This window comes from Macaca nemestrina, chromosome 1 (genome assembly GCF_043159975.1).
Source record: "Macaca nemestrina isolate mMacNem1 chromosome 1, mMacNem.hap1, whole genome shotgun sequence".
Classification (NCBI taxonomy): domain Eukaryota; kingdom Metazoa; phylum Chordata; class Mammalia; order Primates; family Cercopithecidae; genus Macaca; species Macaca nemestrina.
In genome coordinates this window covers 217,361,611-217,388,816 of record NC_092125.1, presented here as the reverse complement: position 1 = coordinate 217,388,816, position 27,206 = coordinate 217,361,611, and the positions used below count along the sequence as shown (strand labels likewise).

Below are 27,206 nucleotides of genomic sequence, written 5' to 3'. Positions count from 1 at the left end.
AATCCTCGCACCTAAGCCTCCTGAGCAGATGGGACTCTAAGGGCAAAGGAACATGCCTGGCTAATGTTTTGTATTCATTGTAAAGATGGGTTTCACCATATTCTCCAGCCTGGTCTTGAACTCCTGAATTCAAATGATCCTCCCACTTGGGCCTCCCAAAGTGCTATGAATATATGTGTGAGTCACCGCACCTACCTCCATCCTAGTTGCTGAGTAAACCAATATGTACCTATATAGCCTGTCCTCACAATGGATCTTCCGTAGTCTAGACAGAGGTATGAGACACAAGGAAAATAGAGGCTACCTGCGACAAGCTTTAGAGCATCCTGCCGTACATCAGGAGACGATTCACGGTCTATAAGCAGAGTCAAGTCCATTTGGTCATCCTGAAATGTGACTTTGGAGTTCTTGTGAGGCTGATTGGACTCAGAAGGGCCATAGCTATTTGAACAAGTGATGGCACATTCCTCCACTGAGTCCTCAGGGATCTCCTTTTCTTCTGCCTTCCGCACCTCCCTGATGAGGTGAGATAGAGATGCCAGAAGATTAAATACAGAGGGATTGGACCCCAGGGAGACCTAGCAGGTTTTGACAGGAGGCATTAAGACTGTGGTCACAGAAAGCAAACAGGAGGTTCCCTTTAGGAGGGAACAGGCAATCCTCTTCTCTCTGCAACAGAGCATGGCAGCCATGGGAGACAGAGAGGAAGAGACCAACCGGTGTTCTTTTCACTGCAGAGACAGGAGCTGAGAAAGATGAAGACTCAGCTATCCCTGTTCGGTACAGATATGACACTCACCACACACAGAGAAACACAACAGCTGCCACATCCTGTGTCTAAGCTGGGTTGAATTTCTCATACTGTGGCCAAGGGAATGCAGACTTGCGGCCCATTGTAGGTGCCAGAGACAGGGTGTGCCTCCTAGACCTTTTTCATATATTAAAACCCATTACTTGCACCTGATTATTCAGTGTTACCTGGGGCAGATGATTCCTGTACTTACTCAGTGTCATCAACTTTAACATCTTCATCCGCACCTTCATCATTTTCTGTAAATACAGAAGTGTTCGTTCAGATATTTCCCACTTCACACTCTGCAGGCACAGTCAGTCCAATGTGCACAGAGACATGGACATCTAGGCATGGGTCACCGTTAAACTGAAAGCTCTCATGTTTTATCTTTAACAAAATGCCCTGGCATGCTTTCCTGATCCATCAGGCAATGCATTTCTGATCTGGAGGGCCACCATCAAGATGTCACCAAATATTGAAAAGACCGTTTGCTCCGCATATCACTGGGGACTTGTGCAGCCTCTCTCTGGACTTTGGCAGCTGTCTCCCGCATCCCGCCACAGATCTGATTCCCAGGCACAGACTTGGTGTTGAGTCACAGTTCGCATTTGGAACCTAATTCTTTCCCTTTGGAGCGGACAAACTTGCCCGACAGTCCTCTATGCCTCAGGAGACTTCACAGGCCCTCCATGCGGCTTCTGCTGTGTTATTCAGGGACATTCTCTCCATGGGGAGTGCACCAGTCTGAAGCACTTCCTACAACCAAATACCCCCACGTCAAGTGCCTTCTCCAACACCACATGGCGAGGGGCTTTATCTCATTTTCAAAAGCAATCGTAAGTGTTCCCACATTTAGATGCTTCAGACCCTTCCAAGAGACAATTTTCCTGCCTTTTCCGATGGACACAGAGAAACTCAAGTAGGATAAATTACTCATTCACCGACAATTACTAAGAACATTGTCAAAGAGACAGCCTGGGAACCTTCATTCTAAGTCCACAGCTCTTTTCACTCTAACAAGAACCCTCCTGTCACAGCCTCCTTCCTCTCCTTTGCAACTAGAGAGATGCTGCCTCTTGCTCCAAAGACCATCTCCACCAAGGAAGGAGGGACATCTGCAATACTGTGACCTCCAAACCCATGGGTTTCCCATCTCTGATATCACGCAGGAAGTCCTGGAAGGGCCACATATGTTTAGTGGGAAAAAACACCACCGATACAACTGTCATTGTGAAAGTATGGAGGTCGGGAGTCTCTCATAAGCCTGGCGTTTTGGGTCTCCAGGTCCTATGGAAACCGTACCTGTGGTGAGCTTTCGGACGAGCTGCTGTGCCAGCCTACAGCCCTCGGCCAGCTGTTCTCGGAGGTCCCGCCTCGGGGAGTTGGGCGGCTCATCCCGAGTGAGGAGGGCCTGGAGATGCTGATTCAATGCGCGGGAAGCATCTCTCCCTTCCCGCAACTTCTCCCTTAACTGACTCAGCTCTCGTTCCTGAGAGTGGACCAGCACTTTATATTGCCTAAGGTGAGATAGTAGAGAAAATTGAACAGTGGAAAGGGGTGAGTGATCAGTTCGAATATTGCGACAGAGATTTCTAAGACAATGTCCTCAAGGAGACCTCCAAGGAGAAGGTCAGCACACGTTTAAAGAAATGTCTGTGGCCAAGAGAAAGAAGGAAAAATGGTTTACAGGCTTCCTCTATATCAGAGAGGGCTCCTGTAAGATCCTCGACGATGTTCCATTCATCTTTCCCTTCTCTAAACAAAATTAGGTGTCTTCCTTATTCAGTTTCAAAAAGACATCCTTTCAGCTCCTCACTCTGGCAATGGACATTTCCATGTGAAAATACACATAGTCTATCTTCCAGTGACTAGATACAAAACCATATACAGAAATGCGGCCAAGTACAGACGGGGCCAATTGAAAAGATTAAACAAGAAAAGAATGACAGGCTCCAGAAGGCAACAATGATTGGGTCAAAGATGAGATGCCGCAGTCAGTCAGGAGGTGATTCCGACTATGGGTAAGTGGGGTGGTGATGGCGCACCATTTTGAGTACACTGAATGCTGCTGGATGGTTCCCACTCCTTTGGTTAATCATGTCTTATGCAAATTTCACCTCAACAATTACTTCTTTCAAAAAGAGAAAATGGGGCTCTGAGAAACAACTGCAACCCATAACTTATTACTGTCCTTGTTCTCTGTTTCACAAACCTCTGTGTATTGTGAGCATGCCATAGCAATTCCTGCCCTTCCCCTGGCCCAGCTTGGCTCTTACTTCTACCCTCCGAGCTGCTATACGTCTGAGATTTACACACCTGCCCACCTGCCTGCATAGGGCCCCCTCACCTGAGCTCCTCAGCTTGCCCCAGCTGCTCTGCAAGCTTCTCCTCCTTCAACTGAAGCTCATCCCGCAGCATAGATTTTAGGAGGTCTTTGCACTCTTCATAGTCTGAGAAAAGACAGACACACTGGCCTCAGTGAAAGACTGGACATGCTGCTGAGGTCACTGCCTACAGGGCAGGAGCCAGGTCCATCCCAAGGACATAACTGTCCCCAATACCAGGCTCTAGGCAGGGATTTCCACCTCTTTACTCTTCAGTCTCCCGACTTTCTGGCATCTCATCCTCCAAAATTTAGAGACAAACCAAAACTCAAGGGCACATCAAGGAAGTGGACAAGATGATTCAACCACAATGAAGTGGAGTCAGAATTCACAGCCCCTGAGGTCTGACTCTGAATGCGGGGCCACTTTCCCAAGCCTTGCAGCCTCTCCTCCAAAACACTGCACTGGGGCATGAAGTAGAGATTTCTTGGACAGTCGGGAAGGCCACTAGGACTAGGGGACTCATGGTTTCCCTTTGACTGGGAATTTCAAGGACAAATATGTCAAAGATCTTAAAAATCTTTGATTTTTAAATCATAACTGCAGATATGATTTTAAGAATCCTAACAGAAACATAAAGTATGAGACATAAGATCACAAGACTATGAAGGAAATATGCCCAAATACTAACAAAGTTTGTGTTAATTTAGAAACAGTAGAATGAAGAACTAATAGATAGTGTTTACTCTGTGCCCATAAATGTTCTAGGAGATTGCTAAGAAATAGCTTATGTAACTCATTGCAGCAATTTACAGAGGTAGGTATTACTGTAGCACCCTATGAACAGATGAGGAAACTGAGGGATAGACAGGACAAGCAACTTGGATGGAGCACAGGAGACAGGCCCAGGGTTCCTGCTCTGCACACTGCACTGCTACTTCCACACATTCTTGGGTACATCTTTCTTCCTCTTTAGGAACAAAAGCCTGTGCCCCAAGAAACAGGACTTCCCTCCCACCAGGCTACTCTCTGCCTTTTTTGTTTGTTTCTTTTTTGATGAGTCTTGCCCTGTCACCCAGGCTGAAGTGCAATGGCATGATCTTGGCTCACTGCAACCTCTGTCTCCTGGGTTCAAAGGATTCTCTGGACTCAGCCTCCCGAGGAGCTGGGATTACAGGCGCCTGCCACCACACCCAGCTAATTTTTCTAATTTTAGTAGAGACGGGGTCTCTCCACGTTGCCCAGGATGGAATCAAACTCCTGACCTCGTGATCCAGCTGCCTCAGCCTCCCAAAGTGCTGGGATTACAGGACTGAGCCACCTTGCACGGCCCCTACTCCCTGCTCTTGATGCTGTCGGTTATAGATACCACAGGTTCTATTAGGAGCAGACTCCTCTTGACGCCCCTCACAGCGGGTACTGTGTACTATCACCAAATTTCCCTCAGGGTCCCTAGAACAGAGATTTGCCTATTGGGCCTCAACAGAAGCTTGAACTGAATAAAATTCACTAGCTCGAGACATTTAGAACAACAGACTAGATGTTATTTTTCTGCCAGATCTTACATGGTACAGAGAGCATTCTTGAAAACATGATTTAGCCTCTTGGAGAAAACAGGTCATTCTGTGCCTCTGTCTGAAACCATCACTGAGATTTTAACTCTAGGCCCATCTCCAATTGACTGCAAACATGGAGGTTTCGAAATACTTTGGTACTTCTCTCTTCTAACTTTAACAAAAGGTGAAAATACCCATTTGTATTTTCCTAGAACTACAGGAAGGATTAAATTACTTCTGATGGAGAGAGAATTCTGTTTCTCAGAGAGAAGACAGGACATCATTCATCACTTTTGTGATGGTGAGCTTAGGGAACTTACTGTAACTGTTCTGCCCCTTGGCCAGAAAGTAGGCCACTTGAGTTACAAGATATTTCTCCTTGGTGTTTATGAACTGACGTTTGTTCTCTGCCCGCTGGGGGCGCAGTTTCTCGTTGATTTCTACAGTGTTCATCTCTGACTTCTCACTGGGCCAAGGGCCCGCAGATACCACCATGCTGACCTTTGTGGTAGAAGAGGTGGAGCCAGGGACTGGGGAGAAAAAAATCCAAACACATGATGGGTTAATAACTGGTGAAATCAAATAGGTTGAATCAGGACTGAGGGATGTCACTGACAGCCTCGTCCACTGATTTGAAGATGCTGTTTCCCTGGTTTCACTCTTCTCATCTCCACTCTTGATCTCCTTTAAGTCAACGTGTCTGAGCTACGCAGTCACCTTGAAACCAGGACACAAACACTTCCACTTTTTCCTTGCTTAGAAGTTTCTATAAAGCAAGGCTGGGCTCTGAGCTTTTTACCCCATGAGAGGCCAATGTTTCTGTGTAGCTCAAGAGATTGTTTTTTGTTTCATTAAATTTTCGTTTGACTGGTTGGTTGGTTTTGGTTTTTTATGTTTTGTTTGAGAGGGAGTCTCACTCTGTCGCCCAGGCTGGAGTGCAGTGGCACGATCTCAGCTCACTGCAACCTCTACCTCCTGGGTTCAAGTGATTTTCATGCCTCAGCTTCCCAAGTAGCTGGGATTACAGGCACAAACCACTATGCCAGCTATTTTTTGTATTTTTAGTAGAGATGGAATTTCGCCATGTTGGCCAGGCTGCTTTCGAACTCCTGATCTCAGGTGATCTACCCACCTCACCCTCCCAAAGTGCTGGGATTACAGATGTGAGCCAGCGACCCTGGCCAGAGACTTCTTATTAACAGCTAAGACAAGCCAATGAAAAGGAGAGAGAGTCTAGCCTGAGAAAAGTGAATGAGGGTGGGAGGATCATCTGAGCCAATCCTCGCACCTAAGCCTCCTGAGCAGTTGGGACTATAGGGCAAAGGAACATGCCTGGCTACTGTTTTGTATTCTTTGTAAAGATGGGTTTCACCATATTGTCCAGCCTGGTCTTGAACTCCTGAATTCAAATGATCCTCCCACTTGGGCCTCCCAAAGTGCTGCGAATATATGTGTCAGTCACTCCACCTAGCTTCATCCTAGTTTCTGAGTAAACCAATATTTACGTGTACAGCCTGTACTCAGAATGGATCTTCCGTAGTCTAGACAGAGGTATGAGACGCAAGGAAAATAGAGGCTACCTGGGACAAGGTTTAGAGCATCCTGCCATCCATCAGGAGATGATTCACGGTCTATAAGCAGAGTCGAGTCCACTTGGTCTTCCTCAAATGTGATTTTGGAGTTCTTGTGAGGCTGGTTGGACTCAGAAGGGCCATAGCTATCTGAACAAGTGACGGCATATTCCTCCACTGAGTCCTCAGGGATCTCCTTTTCTTCAGCCTTCCGCACCTCCCTGATGAGGTGAGATAGAGATGACAGAAGATTAAACACAGAGGGATTGGACCCCAGGGAGACCTAGCCGGTTTTGACAGGAGGGATTAGGAGAGTGGTCACAGAAAGCAAACAGGAGGCTCCCTTTAAGAGGGAACAGGCAATCCTCTTCTCTCTGCAACACAGCATGGCAGCCACGGGAGACAGAGAGGAAGAGGGCAACTGGTGTTCATTGCACTGGACAGATAGGAGCTGAGAAAGAAGAAGACTCAGCTATCCCTGTACAGTACAGACATCACACTCGCCACACACAGAGAAACACAACAGCTGCCACACCCTGTGTCTAAGTTGGGTTGAATTTCACACACTGTGGCCAAGGGAATGCAGGCTTTTGGCTCATCATAGATGCCAGAGAGGGTGTGCCTCTTAGACCTTTTTCATATGTCAAAATCTATTACTTGCTCCTGATTATTCAGGGTTACCTGGGGGCACATGACTCCTGTACTTTCTCAGCCTCCTCAACTTTAACATCTTCATCGTTATCTTCATCATTTTCTGTAAATACAGAAGTGTTCATTCAGATATTTCCCACTTCACACTCTAGAAGCACAGTCAGCCCAATGTGCACAGAGACATGAACATCTAGGCATGGGTCACCATTCAACTGAAAGCCCTCAGGTTTTACTTTAACAAAATGCCCTGGCATGGTTTCCTGTTCCATCAGGCAACGCATTTCTGCTCTGGAGGGCCACCATCAAGATGTGGCCAAATATTGAAAAGACCCTATGTTGCCTATATCACTGCGGACTTGCACAGCCTCTCTCAGGACTTTGGCAGCTGTCTCCATCATCCCACCACAAATCTGATTCCCAGGCACAGGCTTGGTGTCGTGTCATAGTTCGCATTTCGAACCTAATTCTTTCTCTTAGGAGAGGACAAACTGGTCCCACAGTCCTCTATGTATCAGGAGACTTCACAGGCCCTCCATGTGGCTTCTCCTGTGTTATTCAGGGACATGCTCTCCATGGGGAGTGCTCCAGTCTGAAGCACCTCCTACAACCAAATGCTCCCACGTCAAGTGCCTTCCTCAACACCACACGGCGAAGGGCTTTATCTCATTTTCAAAAGCAGTCATAAGTGTTGCCACATTTGGATGCTTCAGAACCTTGCAAGAGACAATGTGCCTGCCTTTGCAGATGGAGAGAGAGAATCTCACGAGGGAAAAATCACTCACTCACCGACACTTACTAAGAACATTGCCAAAGAGACAGCCTGGGAACCTTCATTCTTAGTCCAGAGCTCTTTTCACTCTAACAAGCACCCTCTTGTCACAGCCTCCTTCCTCTCCTTTACAACTAGAGACATGTTGCCTCTGGCTCCAAAGACCATCTTCCATCAAGGAAGGAGGGACTTTCCCAATACTGTGACCTCCAACCCCATGGGTTGCAGGGTTTCCCATCTCTGATCTCACCCAGGAAGTCCTGGTCATGTCATGGCCACATATGTTTAGTGGAAAAAAACACCACCGATACAACTGTCATTGTGAAAGTACGGAGGTCTGGAGTCTCTCATAAGCCTGGGGTTCTGGGTCATCAGGTCCTATGGAAACCTTACCTGGGGTGAGCTTTTGGACGAGGTGCTGTGCCAGCCTACAGCCCTCGGCCAGCTGTTCTTGGAGGTCCCTCCCCTGGGAGTTGGGCGGCTCATCCGGAGTGAGGAGGGCCTGGAGATGCTGATTCAATGCGCGGGAGGCATCTCTCCCTTTCCGCAACTTCTCCCTTAACTGGCTCAGTTCTCGTTCCTGAGACTGAACTAGGACTTTATATTGCCTAAGGTGAGATAGTAGAGAAAATTTAACAGTGGAAAGGGTGAGTGATCAGTTCCAATATTGCGACAGAGATTTCTGAGACAATGTCCTCAACGAGACCTCCAAAGAGAAGGTCAGCACATATTTCAAATGTGGGTGGCCAAGAGAAAGAACAAAACATGGTTTACAGGCTTCCTCTATATCAGAGAGGGCTCCTGTAAGATCCTTGACAATGTTCCATTCATCTTTCCCTTCTGTAAACAAAAGTAGGTGTCTTCCTTATTCACTTTCAAAAAGACATTCATCCTTTCAGTTCCTCACTCTGGCCATGGACATTTCCATCTGAAAATACATATAGTGCATCTCGCAGTCTCTAGATGCAAAGCCATGGACAGAAATGAGGCCTCCTGCAGAGGGGACCAGTCAAAAAGATGAAAGAAGAAAAGAATGACAGGCTCCAGAAGGCAACACTGATTGACCGAAAGGATGAGAAGCCGCAGTCAGTCAGGAGGTGATTCCGACTATGGGTAAGTGGGGTGGTGATGGCGCACCATTTTGAGTACACTGAATGCTGTTGACTGGTTCCCACTCATTAGTTAATTTTGTGTTATGCAAATCTCACCTCAACAATTACTTATTTCAAAAAGAGAAATCATGGCTCTGAGAAACAACTGCAACCCATAACTTATTATTATCCTTGTTCTCTGTTTCATAAATCTTTGTGTGTTGTGAGCCTGCCATGGCAATTCCTGCCCTTCCCCACACCCAGCTTAGCTCTTACTTCACCCCGCCGAGCGGCTGTACTTCAGAGATTTACACACCTGCCCACCTGCCTGCATAGGGCCCCCTCACCTGAGCTCTTCAGCTTGCCCGAGCTGCTCTGCAAGCTTCTCCTCCTTCAACTGAAGCTCATCCCGCAGCATAGATTTTAGGAGGTCTTTGCACTCTTCATAGTCTGAGAAAAGACAGACACACCGGCCTCAGTGAAAAGCTGGACACACAGCGGTGGTCACTGCCTACAGGGCAGGAGCCAGGTCCATCCCAAGGACATAACTGAACCCAGTACCAGGCTCTAGGCAGGGATTTCCACCCCTTTACTCTTCAGTCTCCTGACTTTCTGGCATCTCATCCTCCAAAATTTAGAGACAAACAAACCGAAACTCAAGGGCACATCAAGGAAGTGGACAAGATGATTCAATCACAATAAAGTGGAGTCAGAATTCACAGCCCCTGAGGTGTGACTCTGCATGCGGGGCCACTTCCACAAGCCTTGCAGCCTCTCCTCCAAAACACTGCACTGGGGCATGAAGTAGAGATTTCTTGGACAGTTGGGAAGGCCCCTAGGACTATGGGACTGATGGTTTCCATTTGGGAATTACAAGGACAAATATGTCAAAGATCTTAAAAATCTTTGATTTTTAAATCATATCTGCACATAAGATTTTAAGAATCATAACAGAAACATAAAGTATGAGACATAAGACCACAAGACTATGAAGGAAATATGCCCTAATACTAACAAAGTTGCTGTTAATTTATAAACAGTAGAATGAAGAACTAATAGATAGTGTTTACTCTGTGCCAATAAATGTTCCAGGAGATTGACAAGAAATAACTCATGTAACTCATTGCAGCAATTTACAGAGGTAGGTATTACTGTAGCACCCTATGAACAGATGAGGAAACTGAGGGACAGACAGGACAAGCAAGTTGCATGCAGCCCAGGAGACAGACTCAGGGTTCCTGCTCTGCACACTGCACTACTACTTCCACACATGCTCGGGTGCGATCTTTCTTCCTTTTAGGAACAAAAGCCTGTGCCCGAGGAAGCAGGACTTCCCTCTCACCAGGGTACTCTCTGCTTTTTCTTTTATTTTATTTTTCTTTTTTTTTTTTTTTATTTTCTTTTGACGAGTCTTGCCCTGTCACCCAGGCTGGAGTGCAATGGCGTGATCTTGGCTCACTGCAACCTCTGTCTCCTAGGTTCAAAGGATTCTCCTGCCTCAGCCTCCCGAGTAGCTAGAATTACAGGTGCCCACCACCATTTCCCATGTAATTTTTGTAATTTTAGTAAAGACGGGGTTTCTGCATGTTGCCCAGGCTGATCTCAAACTCCTGACCTCGTGATCCACCCGCCTCAGCCTCCCAAAGTGCTGGGATTACAGGACTGGGCCACCTTGCACGGCCCCTACTCCCTGCTCTTGATGCTGTCGGTTATAGATACCACAGGTTCTATTAGGAGCAGACTCCTCTTGAGGCCCCACATAGCGGGTACTGTGTACTATCACCAAATTTCCCTCAGGGTCCCTAGAACAGAGCTTGGCCTATTGGGCCTCAACAGAAGCTTGAACTGAATAAAAGTTCACTAGTCCCAGACATTTAGAACAACAGACTAGATGTTATTTTTCTGCCGGATCTTATATGGTACAGAGAGGATTCTTGAAAACATGATTTAGCCTCTTGGAGAAAACAGGTGGTTCCGTGCCTGTGTCCAAAATCAATAACTGCTATTCTACCTCTAGGTCCATCCCCACCTGACTGCAAACAGGGAAAGTTTCAAAATACTTTGGTACCTCTGTCTTCCAACATTAACAAAATATGAAAATACCCATTTCTATTTTCCTAGAAGTAAGGGAAGGATTAAATTATTTTTGATGGAGAGAGAATTCAGTTTCTCAGAGAGAAGACAGGACATCATTCATCACTTTTGTGATGGTGAGCCTATGGAACTTACTGTAACTGTTCTGCCCCTTGGCCAGAAAGTAGGCCACTTGAGTTACAAGATATTTCTCCTTGGTGTTTAGGAACTGATGTTTCTTCTCTGTCCGCTGGGGGCGCAATTTCTCGTTGATTTCTAGAGTGTTCATGTCTGCCTTCTTACTGGACCAAGGGCCCGCATATACCACCATGCTGACGTGTGTGGCAGAAGACGTGGAGTCAGGAACTGGGGAGAAGAAACCCAAACACATGATGGGTTACAAACCGGTGAAATCAAATAGGTTGAATCAGGACTGAGGGATGGCAGTAACTGAAATTCTTAACTTACTGTTGAGAAAAACGAGATCAGTCCCCACAGCACTTTAGGATCCTTAACCACAAAAACAAGGTTCGAGTTCAGAGCTAAGGCACTGCCAGTCGCTCAGAGTCTCACAAGAGTGAGGAAGATTGTGGCCAGCGTGCCAGGTAACGGTCTGCAGTTGCAATAACAGAATTAGAAGGTGGGGGTGTCATGGAATCTTAGGAGCCTGCGTTCCAATTGCCCCGGCTTGGCTGAAACACAGGCACCCTGGTCTCACCTGAGGGTCACCACCAATGGGCTCATTCCTTCAGCATTCACTCTCAATATTCATGTACCTTTGTGACAATGCCACAGACTGTCTCTTTCCCAATACATCTAAGCACATTCCTCACTGTTTATCTCTTGTCTGTACAACATCATCAAGGCAGAAACAGTTTCCCAACAGGTTATATTTTCTTAAGGGCAGTCATGAAGTCACCCCACCTGCTCCCAGTTAAAACAGATCTTAAGCCTTTTCTGCAAGTGTAAGATATGAAACTTTTAGCCTGCACTGATATCCTCTGCATCTTCTGCACTTTTTTCTGTATCCACTAGAAAGTGAATGAATAATTCATTTTTTTAAAATGTTTTCTTTCCTGTCTCAGTATTATTCTTGCTGCATCTCATTGTTACGTTGATTTCTTTTTTCTTACTGGGGCACCAGTAAGAAAAGCATCTTGGCTTTCACTACACTCTAGACCAGTTTGACATCCCTATGTCCAAAGCTCTTCCTCTATGTGGGTTGATTTGTATTTTCACGGCACTGAGCACCACATTTCATACTTGTCAATTGTGGATGTCATTCTAGTGCCTCAAGAGCTCTTTTCAAGGGATCAAGTGATCAAACTCATGTATATAGAGATCTCCTGAAAACATGTATGACCGTCTATCTTAGGAAGTTTCATAAACCTGATGCTATTTGGTTGTTTCCCTTTTGTTTTCCCATATACTGGAAAGAACAGGGCCATGAGCGGCTCTTATGGAATATGTTTTGATATATATTTTGTTGAGTTGGACTAACATCATTCATTTTTGGTTTCATTTCACTAACAGAACATGGCAAGGTCAAGGTTATGGTCAGGGTTGGCTGGTGATCCTCAGTGGTGCAGCAGAAGGTGAGTGTGAGATGAGAGGAATGAGTAGGAAAGAGCAATCCCCTGAGCCACCTCCTCACTTTCTCAGCTTCCATCCCCACCGAGGTTTTGTGAGTCTGGAACTTGGGAGACTGTTCTGTAGCCCAGGTCTCCTAGGATTGGCTGCTGGACTTGCCTGAGTTGTGGGTGCACTGGGTGTGATCCGGGACCGCTCAGCATTCATGTGGAAGTGAAGGAACGAGGACTGGATCAATCCCATTTGAAGGCGTGCCTCACTGCAGCCTGCACTGTCCTCCAATGACACTGTAAGGATACTGCTTTGAGATGTATCAACAGCTTTAAGTAAATGTATTTTCCGGGGTCTGGGAGACCTGACGTTCTGTGTCATGATGAAAATCTGTCAAGTTTCTTCATCTTAAAAATGATAAAACTGCAGGTTCACAAAGTTACATGGCTTACTTGAGGTCACACAGGGATGAGTTTTCAGCACTGCCAATAAAAGCAATCACAGTCATTCTTCAGTCATTATTCCTAGGATCCATATAATTCAGTAAATATTCACATAATTATTTAGTAGATATTCACTGACCAATTCATACAAGGCATTTTGCTCAAAACTGTGCTCATATTTGGACGTTGTATCTTCACCATAATCCTTAAGGTAATGCTATTATCCATACGTAACAGGTAAGAAACCTGAAGAAGAGGGATAGCAAAGCATGTCTGTGGACATATTTCCATTTTTTGGTTTTTGTGATGCTAGAAGAATGACCAGAATGAGTCACAGGAAGAATATACATACCTGGATTATTTTCCAGGACAGAGGTGTGCCCTCCTCGAGTACTGGGACCAAAATTCTCAAGTGTCTGAAACCTTGCTTTAACATTATGGGAAATAACCTCTATCACCTGGAATTTCGCTGAAACTTTGGAATATACAAGAGAAGTATGAGACTTGGGTCCTCCCTTGGCTGTGTTTAATTCACTCTTCTATGGAATACCAATGATTCTCACTAAGACTTTTGCCTTTTTATAACCACAGTGTATGTTTTATGGAGACGATTTTACACTTTGTTCTATTTAGAAAGAATAAATATGAGCAATGGTTTAGGTGTTATGCCTTGGACTTAATATTTTTCTGATTCCTGTTTTGAGATTAAATTCTCATGGAAATAGAAAAATACTTATGATTTCTCATAAGGCCAAGTTTGTTATTAGTTTGAGTTTTTGAAGTTGAAGCACAAACCTTAGATTTGTGCACTCAATTTGGGGACCCACTGATAGCACTGACCTTACAGTTGATGGGATGATTCTTTGTGTTTTGCTGATGAAGAAACTGAGGCACAGAGACTCTGTAACTTGTCCAAGTTCCCCTTGCTGTAAGTCCTGGAGCCAGATCTCGGGTGGAGCAGCCTCTTCCCCACTCCCTTCTCACATTTTCCAATCCAGCTGGGTCAGTTCCTTCCAGTACATGTTTTGCTCCCTCATACCTCATTTCTGAAAAAAGGAAAACTTCTGGAATTTAACTTCTTTCATCTAATACATTTCCTCACAACATGCTGCCAGCATCACATTCTGGTCACTTACTATTAAAGTGAGATCCTTTTTTTTTTTTTTTCTTTCCTTTTTGAGACAGGGTCTTGCTCTATCACCCAGGCTGGAGTGCACCGGTGATTATAGATCACTGCAACCTCGAAATCCTGGGCTCAAGCGATCTTCCTACCTCAGCTTTCCAAGTAGTTGGAACTCTAGGCGCACATCACCATTTCTGGCTAATTTTTTATTTTTCATAGAGACAAGGTCTTGCTATGTTGCTCAGGCTAGTTTTGAACTTCTGGCCTCAAGCGATCCTCCCACCTAGGCCTCCAAAAGTGCTGGGATTACAGGAGTGAGCCACTGAGCCTGGCCTGAAATGTTTTTTTTTTTCCTTTTTTTTTTTTTTTTTTAATGAAAATACAGGACATGGAGATGTGGAAAGACACTTTGCTTTATTACTGTTATCATTATTTCTATAGTATAATTCATATATCACAAAATTCACCATTTTAACCACACATTTCAGTCTTTTACCATATTCCAAAAGTTTCACAACCATCACCACTACCTCATTCCAGAATATTTTCATAATGCCAAAAAGCATGCCTGTACCTACGGGCAGTCACTCTTCAATTCCCCCCTTCTTGCTGTCTCTGACAACCACTAATCTACTTTCTCTAGATAGAGATGTACTTGTTCTGGGCACTTCCTCTGTATGGAATAACAAACTGTGGCATTTTCCATCTGTTTCTTAGCATACTGTTCTCAAGTTTCATCCTTCGTAACCTGCATCAGTACATGAACTTTTATGGCCCAATAATATGCCACTATATGGTTACACCACATTTTGTTTATTCATCAACTGATGGTGGTTTAAGATGTTTCCACTTTTTAACTATTAAGAATAATGCTGCTGGCCGGGCGCGGTGGCTCAAGCCTGTAATCCTAGCACTTTGGGAGGCCGAGACGGGCGGATCGCGAGGTCAGGAGATCGAGACCATCCTGGCTAACACGGTGAAACCCCGTCTCTACTAAAAAATACGAAAAACTAGCCGGGCGAGGTGGCGGGCGCCTGTAGTCCCAGCTACTCCGGAGGCTGAGGCAGGAGAATGGCGTAAACCCGGGGGGCGGAGCTTGCAGTGAGCTGAGATCCGGCCACTGCACTCCAGCCTGGGCGACAGAGCCAGACTCCGTCTCAAAAAAAAAAAAAAAAGAATAATGCTGCTATGAACAGCTTTGTACAAGTTTTTGAGTGAACACCTGTTTTTCATTTTCTTAGTTATAAGCCTAGGAGTACAACTGCTGCATCATATGTCACCTTATGTTTAACTTTTTTTTTATTGTTAAACTTTTTGAGGAACTCACACACTGTTCACCAAATTCAGTAGCTATGCCATTTTACATTCCCAACAGTAACATATGAGAATTCCATATTCTCCATAACTTTCCAAACATATATTGTCTATTTTTTTCTAAAGTCATAGTACTGGGTGTGAAGTGGTATCTCATTTTGGTTTAAATTTACATTTTACTAATGATGAAAAACATTGAACATCTTAGCATGTGCTTCTTGGCCATTTGTGTGTTTCCTTAGAGAAACCTCTACTCACAGCTTTCTTCCCATTGTTAAATTTGGTTGGTTGTCGTTTTTTGCTCAGTTATATGAATTCCTTATATACTCTAGGTACTAGACCTATGTCAAATATATAATTTGGAAATAGTTCTCCCATTATGTGGATTATCTTTTCACTTCCTTGACACTGTCCTTGGAAGCATATAAGTTTTTATTTTAATGAAGTCCATTTCTCCATCTATTTTTGGATTGTTTGTGCCTACTTAAAAAATGTCTAATCCAAAGTCACAAAGATTTGTACCTGTTTTCTTCAAGACATCGTTTTTTGAAGGAGAACTTTCCTGGGTTGTAGAGGAGGGTGGACATGGTTTATTTATGCCTCCTGTCCATTACCGATGTTTCTCCTGATTGTTATTCATAGGCTCACCACCCCTCCATGCAGCATCCATGGCCTGTAACAGAGCTCTGGGGACTGATATCCTTCCACTGACTTTGGCGCTGGTAAGAGCCCTGGTCTGTGGTTCAGCTTGGCCTTAACCCGACCCACTTGCACATATTCCTCAGGCCCTTTAGAGTTGAAGCTGAGAGCCTCTCGGAGAATGCTTGCCAGCCCATGCTGTTCTAAGGCTGGAGCAAACTTCCTCTGTCTATTCCAGACAGAGGAGATTGCAGGGGTTGGACTCAGTCAAGACATCTCTGGTGTTAGAAAGTAGACCTGTTTCAGGGTTTGGGGAAGATTGTTCAATATGAACTAGGTCCTCTCTAATTATTTTTACTGTATGTGTGACTTCTTTCCAGAAACAAAGGAATAATATTTATCTTAGAACATTCTGTCTATTCTTTGTCAATTGTTGTTTGTCTACAATTTTCACATGGATAAAGGAGAATTCAGTGTAAATATATTCTTAACAATTAATTATGGTTCATGTCCGCTGCCATGCGATCATATTTAAATCTATGAACTAGCCTGTCACTTAGGTATTATCCTGTTCCTGATGAAAAAACAAACTCAGAAAGATTGGAAAATTTCCCTAGGTCACAAAAGTAGTGAGGAGAGGAATAAGAATTAGAAACCAGTTCCTTTTGGCCTTCAAAGCTAATCTTGTACCATTAGATCAAACTGATTTACATACCTTTGCTGGAATTCGTCTCAGAGTTTATGGTTCTCACTTGATTTTCCCAAGGAAAGAGTGTGCCACTTTAATATCATTTCAAACTTTGAAATTTAAAACTCTTTTGTATTATACTTTTTTTTAATCTTTGTTCTATTCCATTGCTTTTGGTTTCTTCTCAATGGATCCCTCTTATTTCTAGGCTAAATATTTGTTACCTATTTTCTGTCAATTTTCAATTTTTGAGTGTTTCTATCTCTCTCTTTGTTGTATGCTAACAGTTCTTCACTGAGGTATAATTTGCATAGAGTATACTGCAAAAAACCTAAAAGTACAGCTTAACACATTTTAATATAATTATACATTGTATAATAACACCCAGTTAAAGACAGAGAACATTTTCCTCCATGCCACAAAGTTCTGATGTGGTCCTTGCCAGTCAATGCTCATCCCCCAAATGAAGAATATATTCTGAATGTTGTCACTGCCTTAGTCTCTTTGTGCTGCTAGAAAGGAATACCAGAGGCTGGGTAATTTATAAAGAAAAGAGGTGCATTTCGTTCATAGTTCTGCAGGCTGCACAAGAAGCATGGCACCCGCATCTGCTCCTCATGAGGGCCTGAGGCTGCTTCCACTTGCAGCAGCAGGTGAAAAGCAACCAGAGTGTGCAGAGATCATATGGTGAGAGAGGAAGCAAAAGACAGCAAGTAAAGGTGAGAGGCACTTTTTAATAACCGGCTCCTACAGGAGCTAAGAGAGAATTCACTCACCACCTTCTCCCAGGGCGGGGATTAATCTAGTCATGAGGGATCCGCTCCCATGACCCAAACACCTACCATTAACCCCCACCTCCAACACTGGGGACCACATTTAAACATGTGATTTGGAGGGGACTAATATTTAAACTAGAGCAGCCACCATAGATTAATTTTGCTTGATCATGTGCTTCATAAAAATGGAATCATTTTGGCTGGGCCTGGTGCCTCATGCCTGTAATCCCAAGACTGCAAGGCTGAGGTGGGCAGATCACCTGAGGTCAGGAGTTCAAGACCAGCCTGGCCAACACAGCAAAACCCTGTCTCTACTGAAAATACAAAAATTAGCCAGACGCGCTGGCAGGTGCCTGTAATCACAGCTACTTAGGAGGCTGAGGCAGGGAACATTTCTTGAACCCGGGAGTCAGAGGCCGACATCGTGCCACTGCACTCCAGCCTGGGGGACAGAGTGAGACTCCATCTCAAAAAAATAAACAAATGCAATCATTTACTATGTTCTCTTGTTTTCACTTCTCCTACTCAGGTGGTTATATATGACACTAATTTCTTTGTGTTTTTCCCTTGTTTCACTTTGTTTTGGCCAAGTTATATCCTATTGATTGCATGATTATCACACAATTTGAGATCCATTTTTCTGATGGGTGACAGGTTTAGTTGTTGGCTACTGTGTATAAGTAACTATGAATATTCTCATACAATTATTTCTGTGAAGATACGTACTTATTTTCCTGGGTATCTATAGCTGGGGATGGAATTGCTTGGTGAATGGGAAGAAAAAAGACCCAGACTATTGCAAAGTAATTGTATTACTTTACATTGCTATGAAAGATGTAGGCCATTTCCAGTTGCCCTACATTCCCACACACTTAATATTTTTGGTCTTTTAAATTATAGCCATTCTACCAGGTGTGTAGTGATATCCTATGTTGGTTTTCTCATGCTTAATGTTCAGTTAGACATCTTCTTATGGGAAATATCTACTCAGATTTTTATTTTCATTTATTACTGGGGTGTTTGTCATTTTCTTTGTAATCTATAGGAGTTCTTTATATATTTTGAATGTGTCCATTCAAATATATATATTTTTTGCTATATTATAATTATTTGCTATTTCTGGTCTACAGATAGCTTTTAAGTTGTTAACAACATAATAAGCAGAAGGTTTTTAAAAATGAAGTGCAATTCACTTGATTTCTTATTGTGGTGAGTGCTACAGTATCTAGTCTAAGATTTTCCTATGTCAAGTTCATGAAACTATTTCTCATTTTCCTTTACAAGGTTTCTAATTTGAATTTTCACATGTTAAGTTAATTTCAAAGTATGATGGAGAGTGGTTGTTAATATTAACTTTTTAAAACAACAAATATTATTTCACTCAAAATCGTTTTACTTAAAAGTCTTTCATTTCCCCAATGAAGGGCATTGGCGACTTTGTTTTTAAAACATTTAGAAGTGGCGGTGCGACCACATTCTCACTCACGGGTGGGAACTGAACAATGAGAACACCTGGACACAGTGCAGGGAACATCACACACCAGGGCCTGTCCTGGGGTGGGGGGCTGGGGGAGGGATAGCATTAGGAGAAATACCTAATGTAAATGACGAGTTAATGGGTGCAGCAAACCAACATGGCACATGTACACCTATGTAACAAACCTGCACATTGTGCACATGTACCCTAGAACTTAAAGTATAGTATTATATATATATTATATATATAGGGCGGTGCGAGGGCCGCTGCACAGCTAGCAGAGCCATGGTGAAGAGGGCAGCGCCTGCCCCGAGCTCTCCGCCTCCCCTGCCCCGCCAGCCCAGGCGGCCCCAGCAGCAGCGACCAGAGGAGCCCCCCCCAGCAGCACAACGGCCAGGCGGATGCCTCTATCCACAGCCTCCTGGCGGACCGGACCTGTTAGGACGCGGCCATCGTGGGCAACAAGGACTCGCCCTCCATCTGGGCCACCATCCCAGGGAAAACCTTTATGGACATCACGTCAGCTGAGCTTGGTGTCCTGGTTGGCAAAGACCGGTCAAGCTTTTTTGTGAATGGGCTGACACTGGGGGCTAGAAATGTACTGTGGTCCCGGACTCACTGCTGCAGGATGGGGAATTGACTGTGGATCTTCAAACGAAGATCATCGGTGGAGCCCCCACCTTCAATGTCACCGGCACCATGACTGCCAAGACGCTAGGCCTGCTGATGGGCAAAGGTGTCCACGGCAGTTTTAGCAACAATAAATGTTATGAAATGTCCTCCCTCCTTCAGCCTTCCCAGTACTGACCTCCTTTGTTCCTTCCCCTCCACTGCTCCTCACAGTTTGCCCCCCTTTCCTTCTCATACACACATATACCATTTTAATTTCGGGAGCCCTTACCCCACACCCCTCATTGCTGCCAAAACCACATGGGCTGGGGGCCAGGGATAGATGGACAGACACCTTCCCCTACTCATACTCCTCCTGTGTGTGGTTGGAAAACTTTTTTGTTTTGAGGGATGTTTTTATGAATAAAAAAGATTCTACTAATTAAATAACTTCATATGTGGGCGTATTGTTTGAGTCTGTATTCTTTTACTTTGATATATTTATGATTACTTACACCAGTACTACCGTTTTAAAATTACTGTAGCTTTAATATCAGGTTTGAAATCTAGCAGAGTAAGTCCTCCAACTTATTGCTTCTTCAAGACCAACTTGCCTATTCTAGGTTCCCTGATTTTCAAATACATTTTGAAATTAGCTTTTAAATTTCCCTAAAATCTCCTACTACAAATATCAATCAGAACTGTGTTGATGTAATATGCTAACAACATGGAATCTTCCAATCAATGAAAATGACATATATTTCTCTATTTAGCCTTCTTTCATTTTCCTCACCAATTGCTTTTAGGGGCCTTGTACCTGCTTCACTGCATATATTCTTAAGCATGTAATGATTCCGGCTATTAATCTCTATTATGTTTTATTGCATTTCATTTTCTAGCTGCTAATTGCTAGTAGGGAGAAATTAAGATGATGAAATCAATGTTATTAAGTTATAATTCAGGTACAACAGATTGCATCACTTTAAAATGTGCAATTCAATGCATGTTTACAAATGCATACACTAATGGAACTACTGCCACAACCAAGATAGAGGAATTTCCCTACACACCAAAGTTTCTTGGACCCCTTTGCAGTTCATCAGTCTTTCAACCCTCGGCCCCAAGGAGCCGCTGCCACTTCAGGTCCATTTCCTTTTTAACCATTTTTCTATAAATGAAATTATACCTATGTTCTTTTGTGTCTGCCTTCTTTCATGCATCAATGTAATTTTAAAATCCATCCATATGAGTATTTGCATCAAGAGTTCATGCCTTGTAATTGCTAAGTAGTATTCCTTTGTGTGGCTATACCATATTTGTTTATCCTTTCACCTGTTATTGGACATTTCTATCCTCCACGTTTGGGCTAGTATGAAGAAACTACCATGAGCATCCGCACATGGCAGGCCAGGTCTCACTACCACAGGCCTCCTGACAACTGTTTCATACCAACTGAGTGGTCCAATCAAATATTAAGAGGAAACAAACAAACAAACAAAAAGCCAGTGCCCTTATACAAAGGCTGGAATGTAACAAAAGCCCACCAAGAGTTTTGCCTAGGATTTTCCTGAGCCTTAAAGCATGACAAAATTACAAAGGCACTTTTAAAGGGGTCATTTAGCATTAAACAAGTTTTATTGGGGGTCTGAAGAAACTCCCCAGGCCTCCACGAACAAGTTTATTGGAGGTCTGAAGGAACTCCCCAAACCTCTGTGATTTAGCAGAAGACAGGATAAGGGTCCCCAGCACCTAGACCCATTTAGATTAAGTGAACTGACTGAGGCTCCAGAGGAAGGTCTTCAGGACTCAGAACTTAGTTCTAGATTAAAAGAAGTTAATCACTTATGTATTTAGATGAATGCAACTTCCATATACACATATAGCTTAGAAGGCACATAAGCTCAGGAGAACTTTGTAATTCTGAGTTGGTGTGGTGATAATTTCCAGGCCTTTTCCCTGTAACCAGTTGCAGAAGTAAAAACTCTCTTCCTCCCCAGTTCATCTGCATCTCCTTGCTGGGCCACCAGACATAGCAGCCCGCCCCTCAGTTTAGTCTGGAAACACACACAGATCGTTGTGCAGACATAGTATGTAAATTCCTAGGAATCGAAGGACTGTCCATCTGAGTTGTATATGTTTAACCTCTAAGAAACTGTTAGACTTTCAAAGGAGTCATACCATTTTTCACTCCTACAAGTATAACACTTGCAAGTGCTTTATATCCTCACCAACATGTGCTACTTTCAGCCTTTTAAATTTTAGCCATTCTCATGGATATGTACTGGTATCTCATTGTCGTATTGATTGATCTCCCTGATGACTAAACAGTAGAGCATCTTTTCCTATGCTAATTGACCATTCATGTATCTTCTTTTCTGAAGTATCTATTCAAGTCTTTAGAGAAACTGTTTCATTATGTTTTAATCAGAGTGCTATATACATATATATACACACACACACACATATACACACACTCTAAAAAACCCCATTGTTGGAGATAAATATGATATCTCCTATATTGTAGTTTCCTTTTATGTTCTCTTAATGTTCCCTATGTGGACATAATGATAGATAATCTTCAAAAAGGTGTGTGTGTGTGTGTCTATACACATACACATGTTTGTATACATACATATGTCCTAAGAATCATTAATTAGACATATATGTGAGTATCTATTTCTGGATACTCTCTTCCCTTCCACTGATATATATATATTTTTTTCCAACAAAACACATGATTTTCATACCTGCAGAGTAATTCTGGAAATAGGTAGTGAATTCATTCACCATTATTCTCTTATAATATTGCTCCTTTATTATTCTTGATCACTGACATTACCATATAAATAGTAGAATCAACTTGTAATTTTCTACCACAATGTTGCTTGGAATTTTTATTAGAATTGCATTGGATCTGGAAATCAACTGATGAAAAGCTGACTTTTTAAACATAACTCTTCTGATCCATGACAAGGTTTATCTCCCCACTAATTTAGTTCTTTCGTAATTTCTTAAAGCAATTTTTTGTAATTTTTGGTGCACTTGCTGTACATAAATTTTGTTGATTTTCTTTCTTTCTTCTCTCCCTCCCTCCTTACCACCTCCCTCTCTCTTTCTTTCTTTCCTTTTTTTTTTTTTTTTTTTTTTTGAGACAGAATCTTGCTCTGTTACCCAGGCTGGAGTGCAGTGATGCGATCTCGGCTCTCTGCAACCTCTGCCTCCCAGGTTCAAGTGATCCTCCTGTCTCAGCCTCCTGAGTGGCTGGGACTACAGGTACATGCCACCACACCCAGCTAATTGTTTGCATTTTTAGTAGAGACTGGGTTTCACCATGTTACGCATGGTGGTCTCAATCTCTTGACCTCATGATCTGCCCACCTCAGCCTCCCAAAGTGCTAAGATTATAGGCGTGAGCCACTGCACCCAGCCTGTTGAATTTATCTATAAGAAAACATGTATTTAGATGTTACTTTAAATGACACTGCTTTTTACTTCCTTTTCCAAATGCTCGTTGCTAATATACAGAAATACACAAGACTACTTATATTGAGCTTATATTCTGTAACATTATCAAACTCACTAATTACTTTTGGTAGATTTTTGTAGGTTTCTAAGATTATTAACATACACAGCCATTATCTGTGAATAAAGACTATTTCAATTCTTTCTTTTCAATCTTTTCAATACTTTTATTTATTTGTCTTACCTTAGTGCATTCATTTAGATCTCTAGTATCATGCTGAATTGAAAATGTACCAACAGATATTCTACTTTTTTCTCTGATTTAATAGAAAAGCATTCAATTTTATGCCATTTAATATAATGTTACCTGTGAGATTTTTTCAAATCTATCCTTAATGGGGTTGGAAGTGTTGCCTTCTGTTTTTATCATGCTGAGAGTTTTCTGGGGTTTGTTTTTATAAAAATCATGAAAAAAGTTTTCAATTTTGCCAAATGCTTTTACTGTGTATGATAACGTTATCATACGGTTTTTCTCTTTTGCCCTGATAATATATAAAATTATATTTTTTAAATATAAAAAAGATTTCTTGAATCAAGCCAGGACACTTTTTTTAATTATAAAATTTAACAAATATATCGAAATATAAATTACATGCAATTGAGATTTATTAAAGTATAATAAAGTATATTTAAAGTGTATAATTAAAGTGTATAATTTTAAGAGCTTGAGCACAGTATACACAAGTCAAAGAGAAATGACAGAAAATACTAAGGATTCCTCAGCATATGTGATTTATCTTGGTAAATGTTCTATGTGAGTTTGAGAAGAGTTATTTGTTAGCTGTTCTTAGATGTATTTTGCTTAAATGTCGACTTGACTAGCTTGTGTCATTGATTGTGTGAATTAATTTTATTCTAGTGGGCAGGAAAATTACTGTCTGATCACTTTGGACTTATGTGGACTTGGTTTATGTTTTATTAAAATGAATGCATGGAAAGCCCACAGCATTTCCCAAGACCCTCTAATTTGGCAATCACCAATCCACCGCTTTGTGGATTTTGTCAGGGTTTGGTTTTAGGCTTTACTAGGGTTGGTCTAGAATAGGCCTTACTGTAAAGTGTGACACTTATTCCTAAAGCACAGTCATTCTAGTGTCTCAGTTGGATACCCGGCTGCTAATGAGGTGTGTGTGAGTTCTTCCCACCCTGGATGGCAGAAACGCCATCATCCATTCCCCAACCCTCCTCCACCTCAAGTACCTCTGGTCCAAACTCAGTTTGACAGCAGCCACCCCTCTGTTAAATCTGTTTGTCTTTTCCTTGTGCAGGTACAGTCCCGTCCTTGATAAGTGTGCACATGGAACCCCTCATGGACTTCGACAGCTGCCGCTCTGAACAGCTGTCTCCTCATTGCTGCCCTGCCCCACAGACTGCAGTTGCTTCAGTGGACTTCAACTCTGATCTCTGCCTTCTCACCTCAGTGGGGCTGTCCTGCTCTGAGTGGACTCCAGCCCACGATGCAGCTGCTGAAAAATTCTCCCTAAAGAACTAGGAAATCACGGGGCTCCCCCCTTAAGTTTCCTATTGTACTGCCTGTCGTCCACTGTCTGAAAACAATTTTATGGTTGTTTATGGAGGCAGGATTAGTCCGATATGATTTATTCTAACAGAAACAAGCAGAAATCTGTTATACTCTTTTAATTACTGTGTCTTTATCATATTATGGTCGAATCCTAAGATGACCCCCAGTGATCTTTGTTCTCATATAATCACTTCTTCCTGAGTGTAGACAAAAGCCAGTGATATCACTCCTGGGATTGTGTTACAATTTATGGCAAAAACACGTTAGCAGATGTAATCGAGATCTCAGATCAGTCAAATTTAATATAGAGAGATGATCTTATGAGCTTGACCTAATGAAGGTGAGTTCCTTGGAGGGACTGAGGTCTTCCTGGAGAGATGTGAAGTGCAGGAGGGTTTCCATGCAGGGCAAGTCTCCTCTTCTGGCTGGAGGAAGCATGTATTGGGAACATGGGAGGCCTCCAGGAGCAGCGAGAGGCCCCTGGCTGACAGTCAGCAAGAAAATAGAGATCTCAGTTCTACAGTCACAAGGAACTGAACTCAGCTGACAACCTGAGGAAACTAGACAGCAAGTTCTTCCCCAGAAACTACAGAAAGAAACCCAGCCTAATTTCAGCCTGTGAGGCCCTGAGAAGAAGACCCAGCTAATCCAGGCCTCAACTTCTCATCTGTGGATACTGCAAGAAAATAAATCAGTCTTATTTTAAGCCTCTAAAAGCTAGCAGTAATTTAGCATGCAGCAATAGAAAATTAATACAAACAAAATGGAGAAGACGTTGGAGTGGGGACAAAAATGAAACGGTGGGAGAGGGATGCCTGTATGCTGATCTGGTTGATGCCTGTACGGTTGAATTGGGTCTACCATTCCTCATCTAATTAGCTTTGGTCTATTAAGCTGCATAGCTACACACAAACATTGGTACTAGGTTGAATCCAGAGGAGGAAGATATTGCATTCTTCAGAGTAGACGAGAACACTCTGAATTTGGGGTCACTGGATCATAAGTCATATAGCAGGTCCCTCTGGGAAGGCCTAGAGGAAGATTTACAGGATACACTTGAAACAACATTGAAGGCTTCTTTGTTCCCCAGAGGGACCCGATCTCCTCTCAGTCAAGAAGATCCAAGCCTCTGAACTGGATGCCAAGTTATAAATTCCCACTATACTGACTCCATCAAGCTTCTGTCCTCAGAACTAGAGTTTATCAATAAAAGATGGACTCATGGGAGTCTAGGCATTTATTCTCCTATTTTATATAAATCACTTAATGTGCATGAACAAAACAGACTTTGAAGAAAGAAAGTCACGGTTGCCACAGGAAAACAGCTTCGACATCCTCATCAGTCATCAGGGGTGTTCTGTTGGGAGGACTTGATATGAGGCTTTCCTCATCATGGGCTAGTACAGACTCGGGGGAAATGTCACCAAGTCCTCAATTCGGAGTGTAGCAGCCGGCGCTGTTGATACGTTAGGCAGGCCTCCTGCTGCTGGAGATGCAAGTAGTGCATTTTCATGGCCACCACAGGTGCCCTTAGGTTAGCATTCTTCAGAGCCAGAATCTAACAAGACACAGAAGCTCTGAGTATCTCCCTTTCCTCAGTCACTCACATAAATGACTTCAGGTCCTTCAGGGGGAGGCCTGAAGGAAGATTGACAGCACACACTTGCGGCAACATTGAAGGCTTCACTCTTCCTCAAGGGATCCATCTCCCCTCAGTCAAGAAGCTCCAGGTATCTCAACTGGATGCCAGGTCACAAATTCCCACTATGGTGACTGCATCAGGTCTCTGTCCTCAGAACTACAGCTTTTCTAATTATTACAAAAGTTCATTTCTTACTAGATTTCCCATCCATTACATTCCCAGACACCTCACAATGATCAGTAACCACCACATATCCCTACCTCTCAAGGAAATCCCTCCCGCCTTGTCTCTACATGGCCAAGTCCCACGGCCTGTCCTCTACTCTTCCAGAACCCTGTTCTTCTCACTGACAGCAGCCAGGGCAAATCCATGCAGCATCTCCCGCCATGACCTCCAGTTTGCAGACAGTAGGTACCACAGGTACTTGACAGTCACGCCACTGTTCCCCTCACCCGTGCATTTCTTAATGCCTTGGTGAGGAGAATGTCTCTGGATCTTCCTTGATGGGAGCTAAAGGAACAAAGGTAAACAATGCTATGGGACCCACTGAGAATTGGGGCTATGGAAGAGTGACCACTGAAGTAACAGACAGATGCAGATATTGCCAGACACTCAGTGCCAGAGCAGGGAGGGAGAGGGAAGAAATACAGACCTCACCTTCCTCTCACTTCCAGGCTCCATCAGGTGCCCCCCATTGCTAAACCTAACTAGAAGTGTGTACGCAGGGGAGCCAAGGATGCATTCTAGAAGGGACAAGCACCAAGTGACATAAGACAGGATGGAAATGAGTGGAGAGTGGATCTGTGGGAAGCAGGAGGGGATGTTATGGGGAAACAAAAGGAGAATACTAGCTAATAACGCTAGGTGACACTAACATTCCAAAGTCTGTGCTCATATTCAGAAAAGAAAGTTCAGCATAAAGTACTAAACCAGGACTCAAGATACTGTATTCTCAACTGCTGTTCCAACAGCTGTATTATAAAGGACCAGTTTATGTCATGCCTTTCTAATTTGACCTAAAGTGCCAGGTGGCACTGGGGCT

The 27,206-nt window shown here is 43.3% G+C and overlaps 1 protein-coding gene and 1 pseudogene across 10 annotated transcripts in view; one reads left to right on the top strand and one right to left on the bottom strand.

Annotated features, from left to right (window-relative positions):
- Positions 1-27,206, bottom strand: part of LOC105470749 (NBPF family member NBPF3-like) — a 55,783-nt gene that overhangs the window by 16,173 nt on the left and 12,404 nt on the right. For 2 of the 10 annotated variants that reach the window (XM_071099718.1, XM_071099731.1), the window contains exons 1-10: positions 10,985-11,290; positions 9,103-9,205; positions 8,058-8,272; positions 6,926-6,998; positions 6,254-6,465; positions 4,994-5,203; positions 3,141-3,243; positions 2,096-2,310; positions 1,005-1,050; positions 305-516 (exon numbers count right to left, since the gene is read on the bottom strand). In XM_071099718.1, the coding sequence (XP_070955819.1) occupies positions 305-516; positions 1,005-1,050; positions 2,096-2,310; positions 3,141-3,243; positions 4,994-5,203; positions 6,254-6,465; positions 6,926-6,998; positions 8,058-8,272; positions 9,103-9,205; positions 10,985-11,219 (1,624 nt within the window). In that variant the 5' untranslated portion in view covers positions 11,220-11,290. The other 8 variants (XM_071099736.1, XM_071099747.1, XM_071099725.1 and 5 more) reach the window with 7 other exon arrangements.
- On the top strand, positions 17,212-19,676 carry LOC139357135 (profilin-1 pseudogene; annotated as a pseudogene).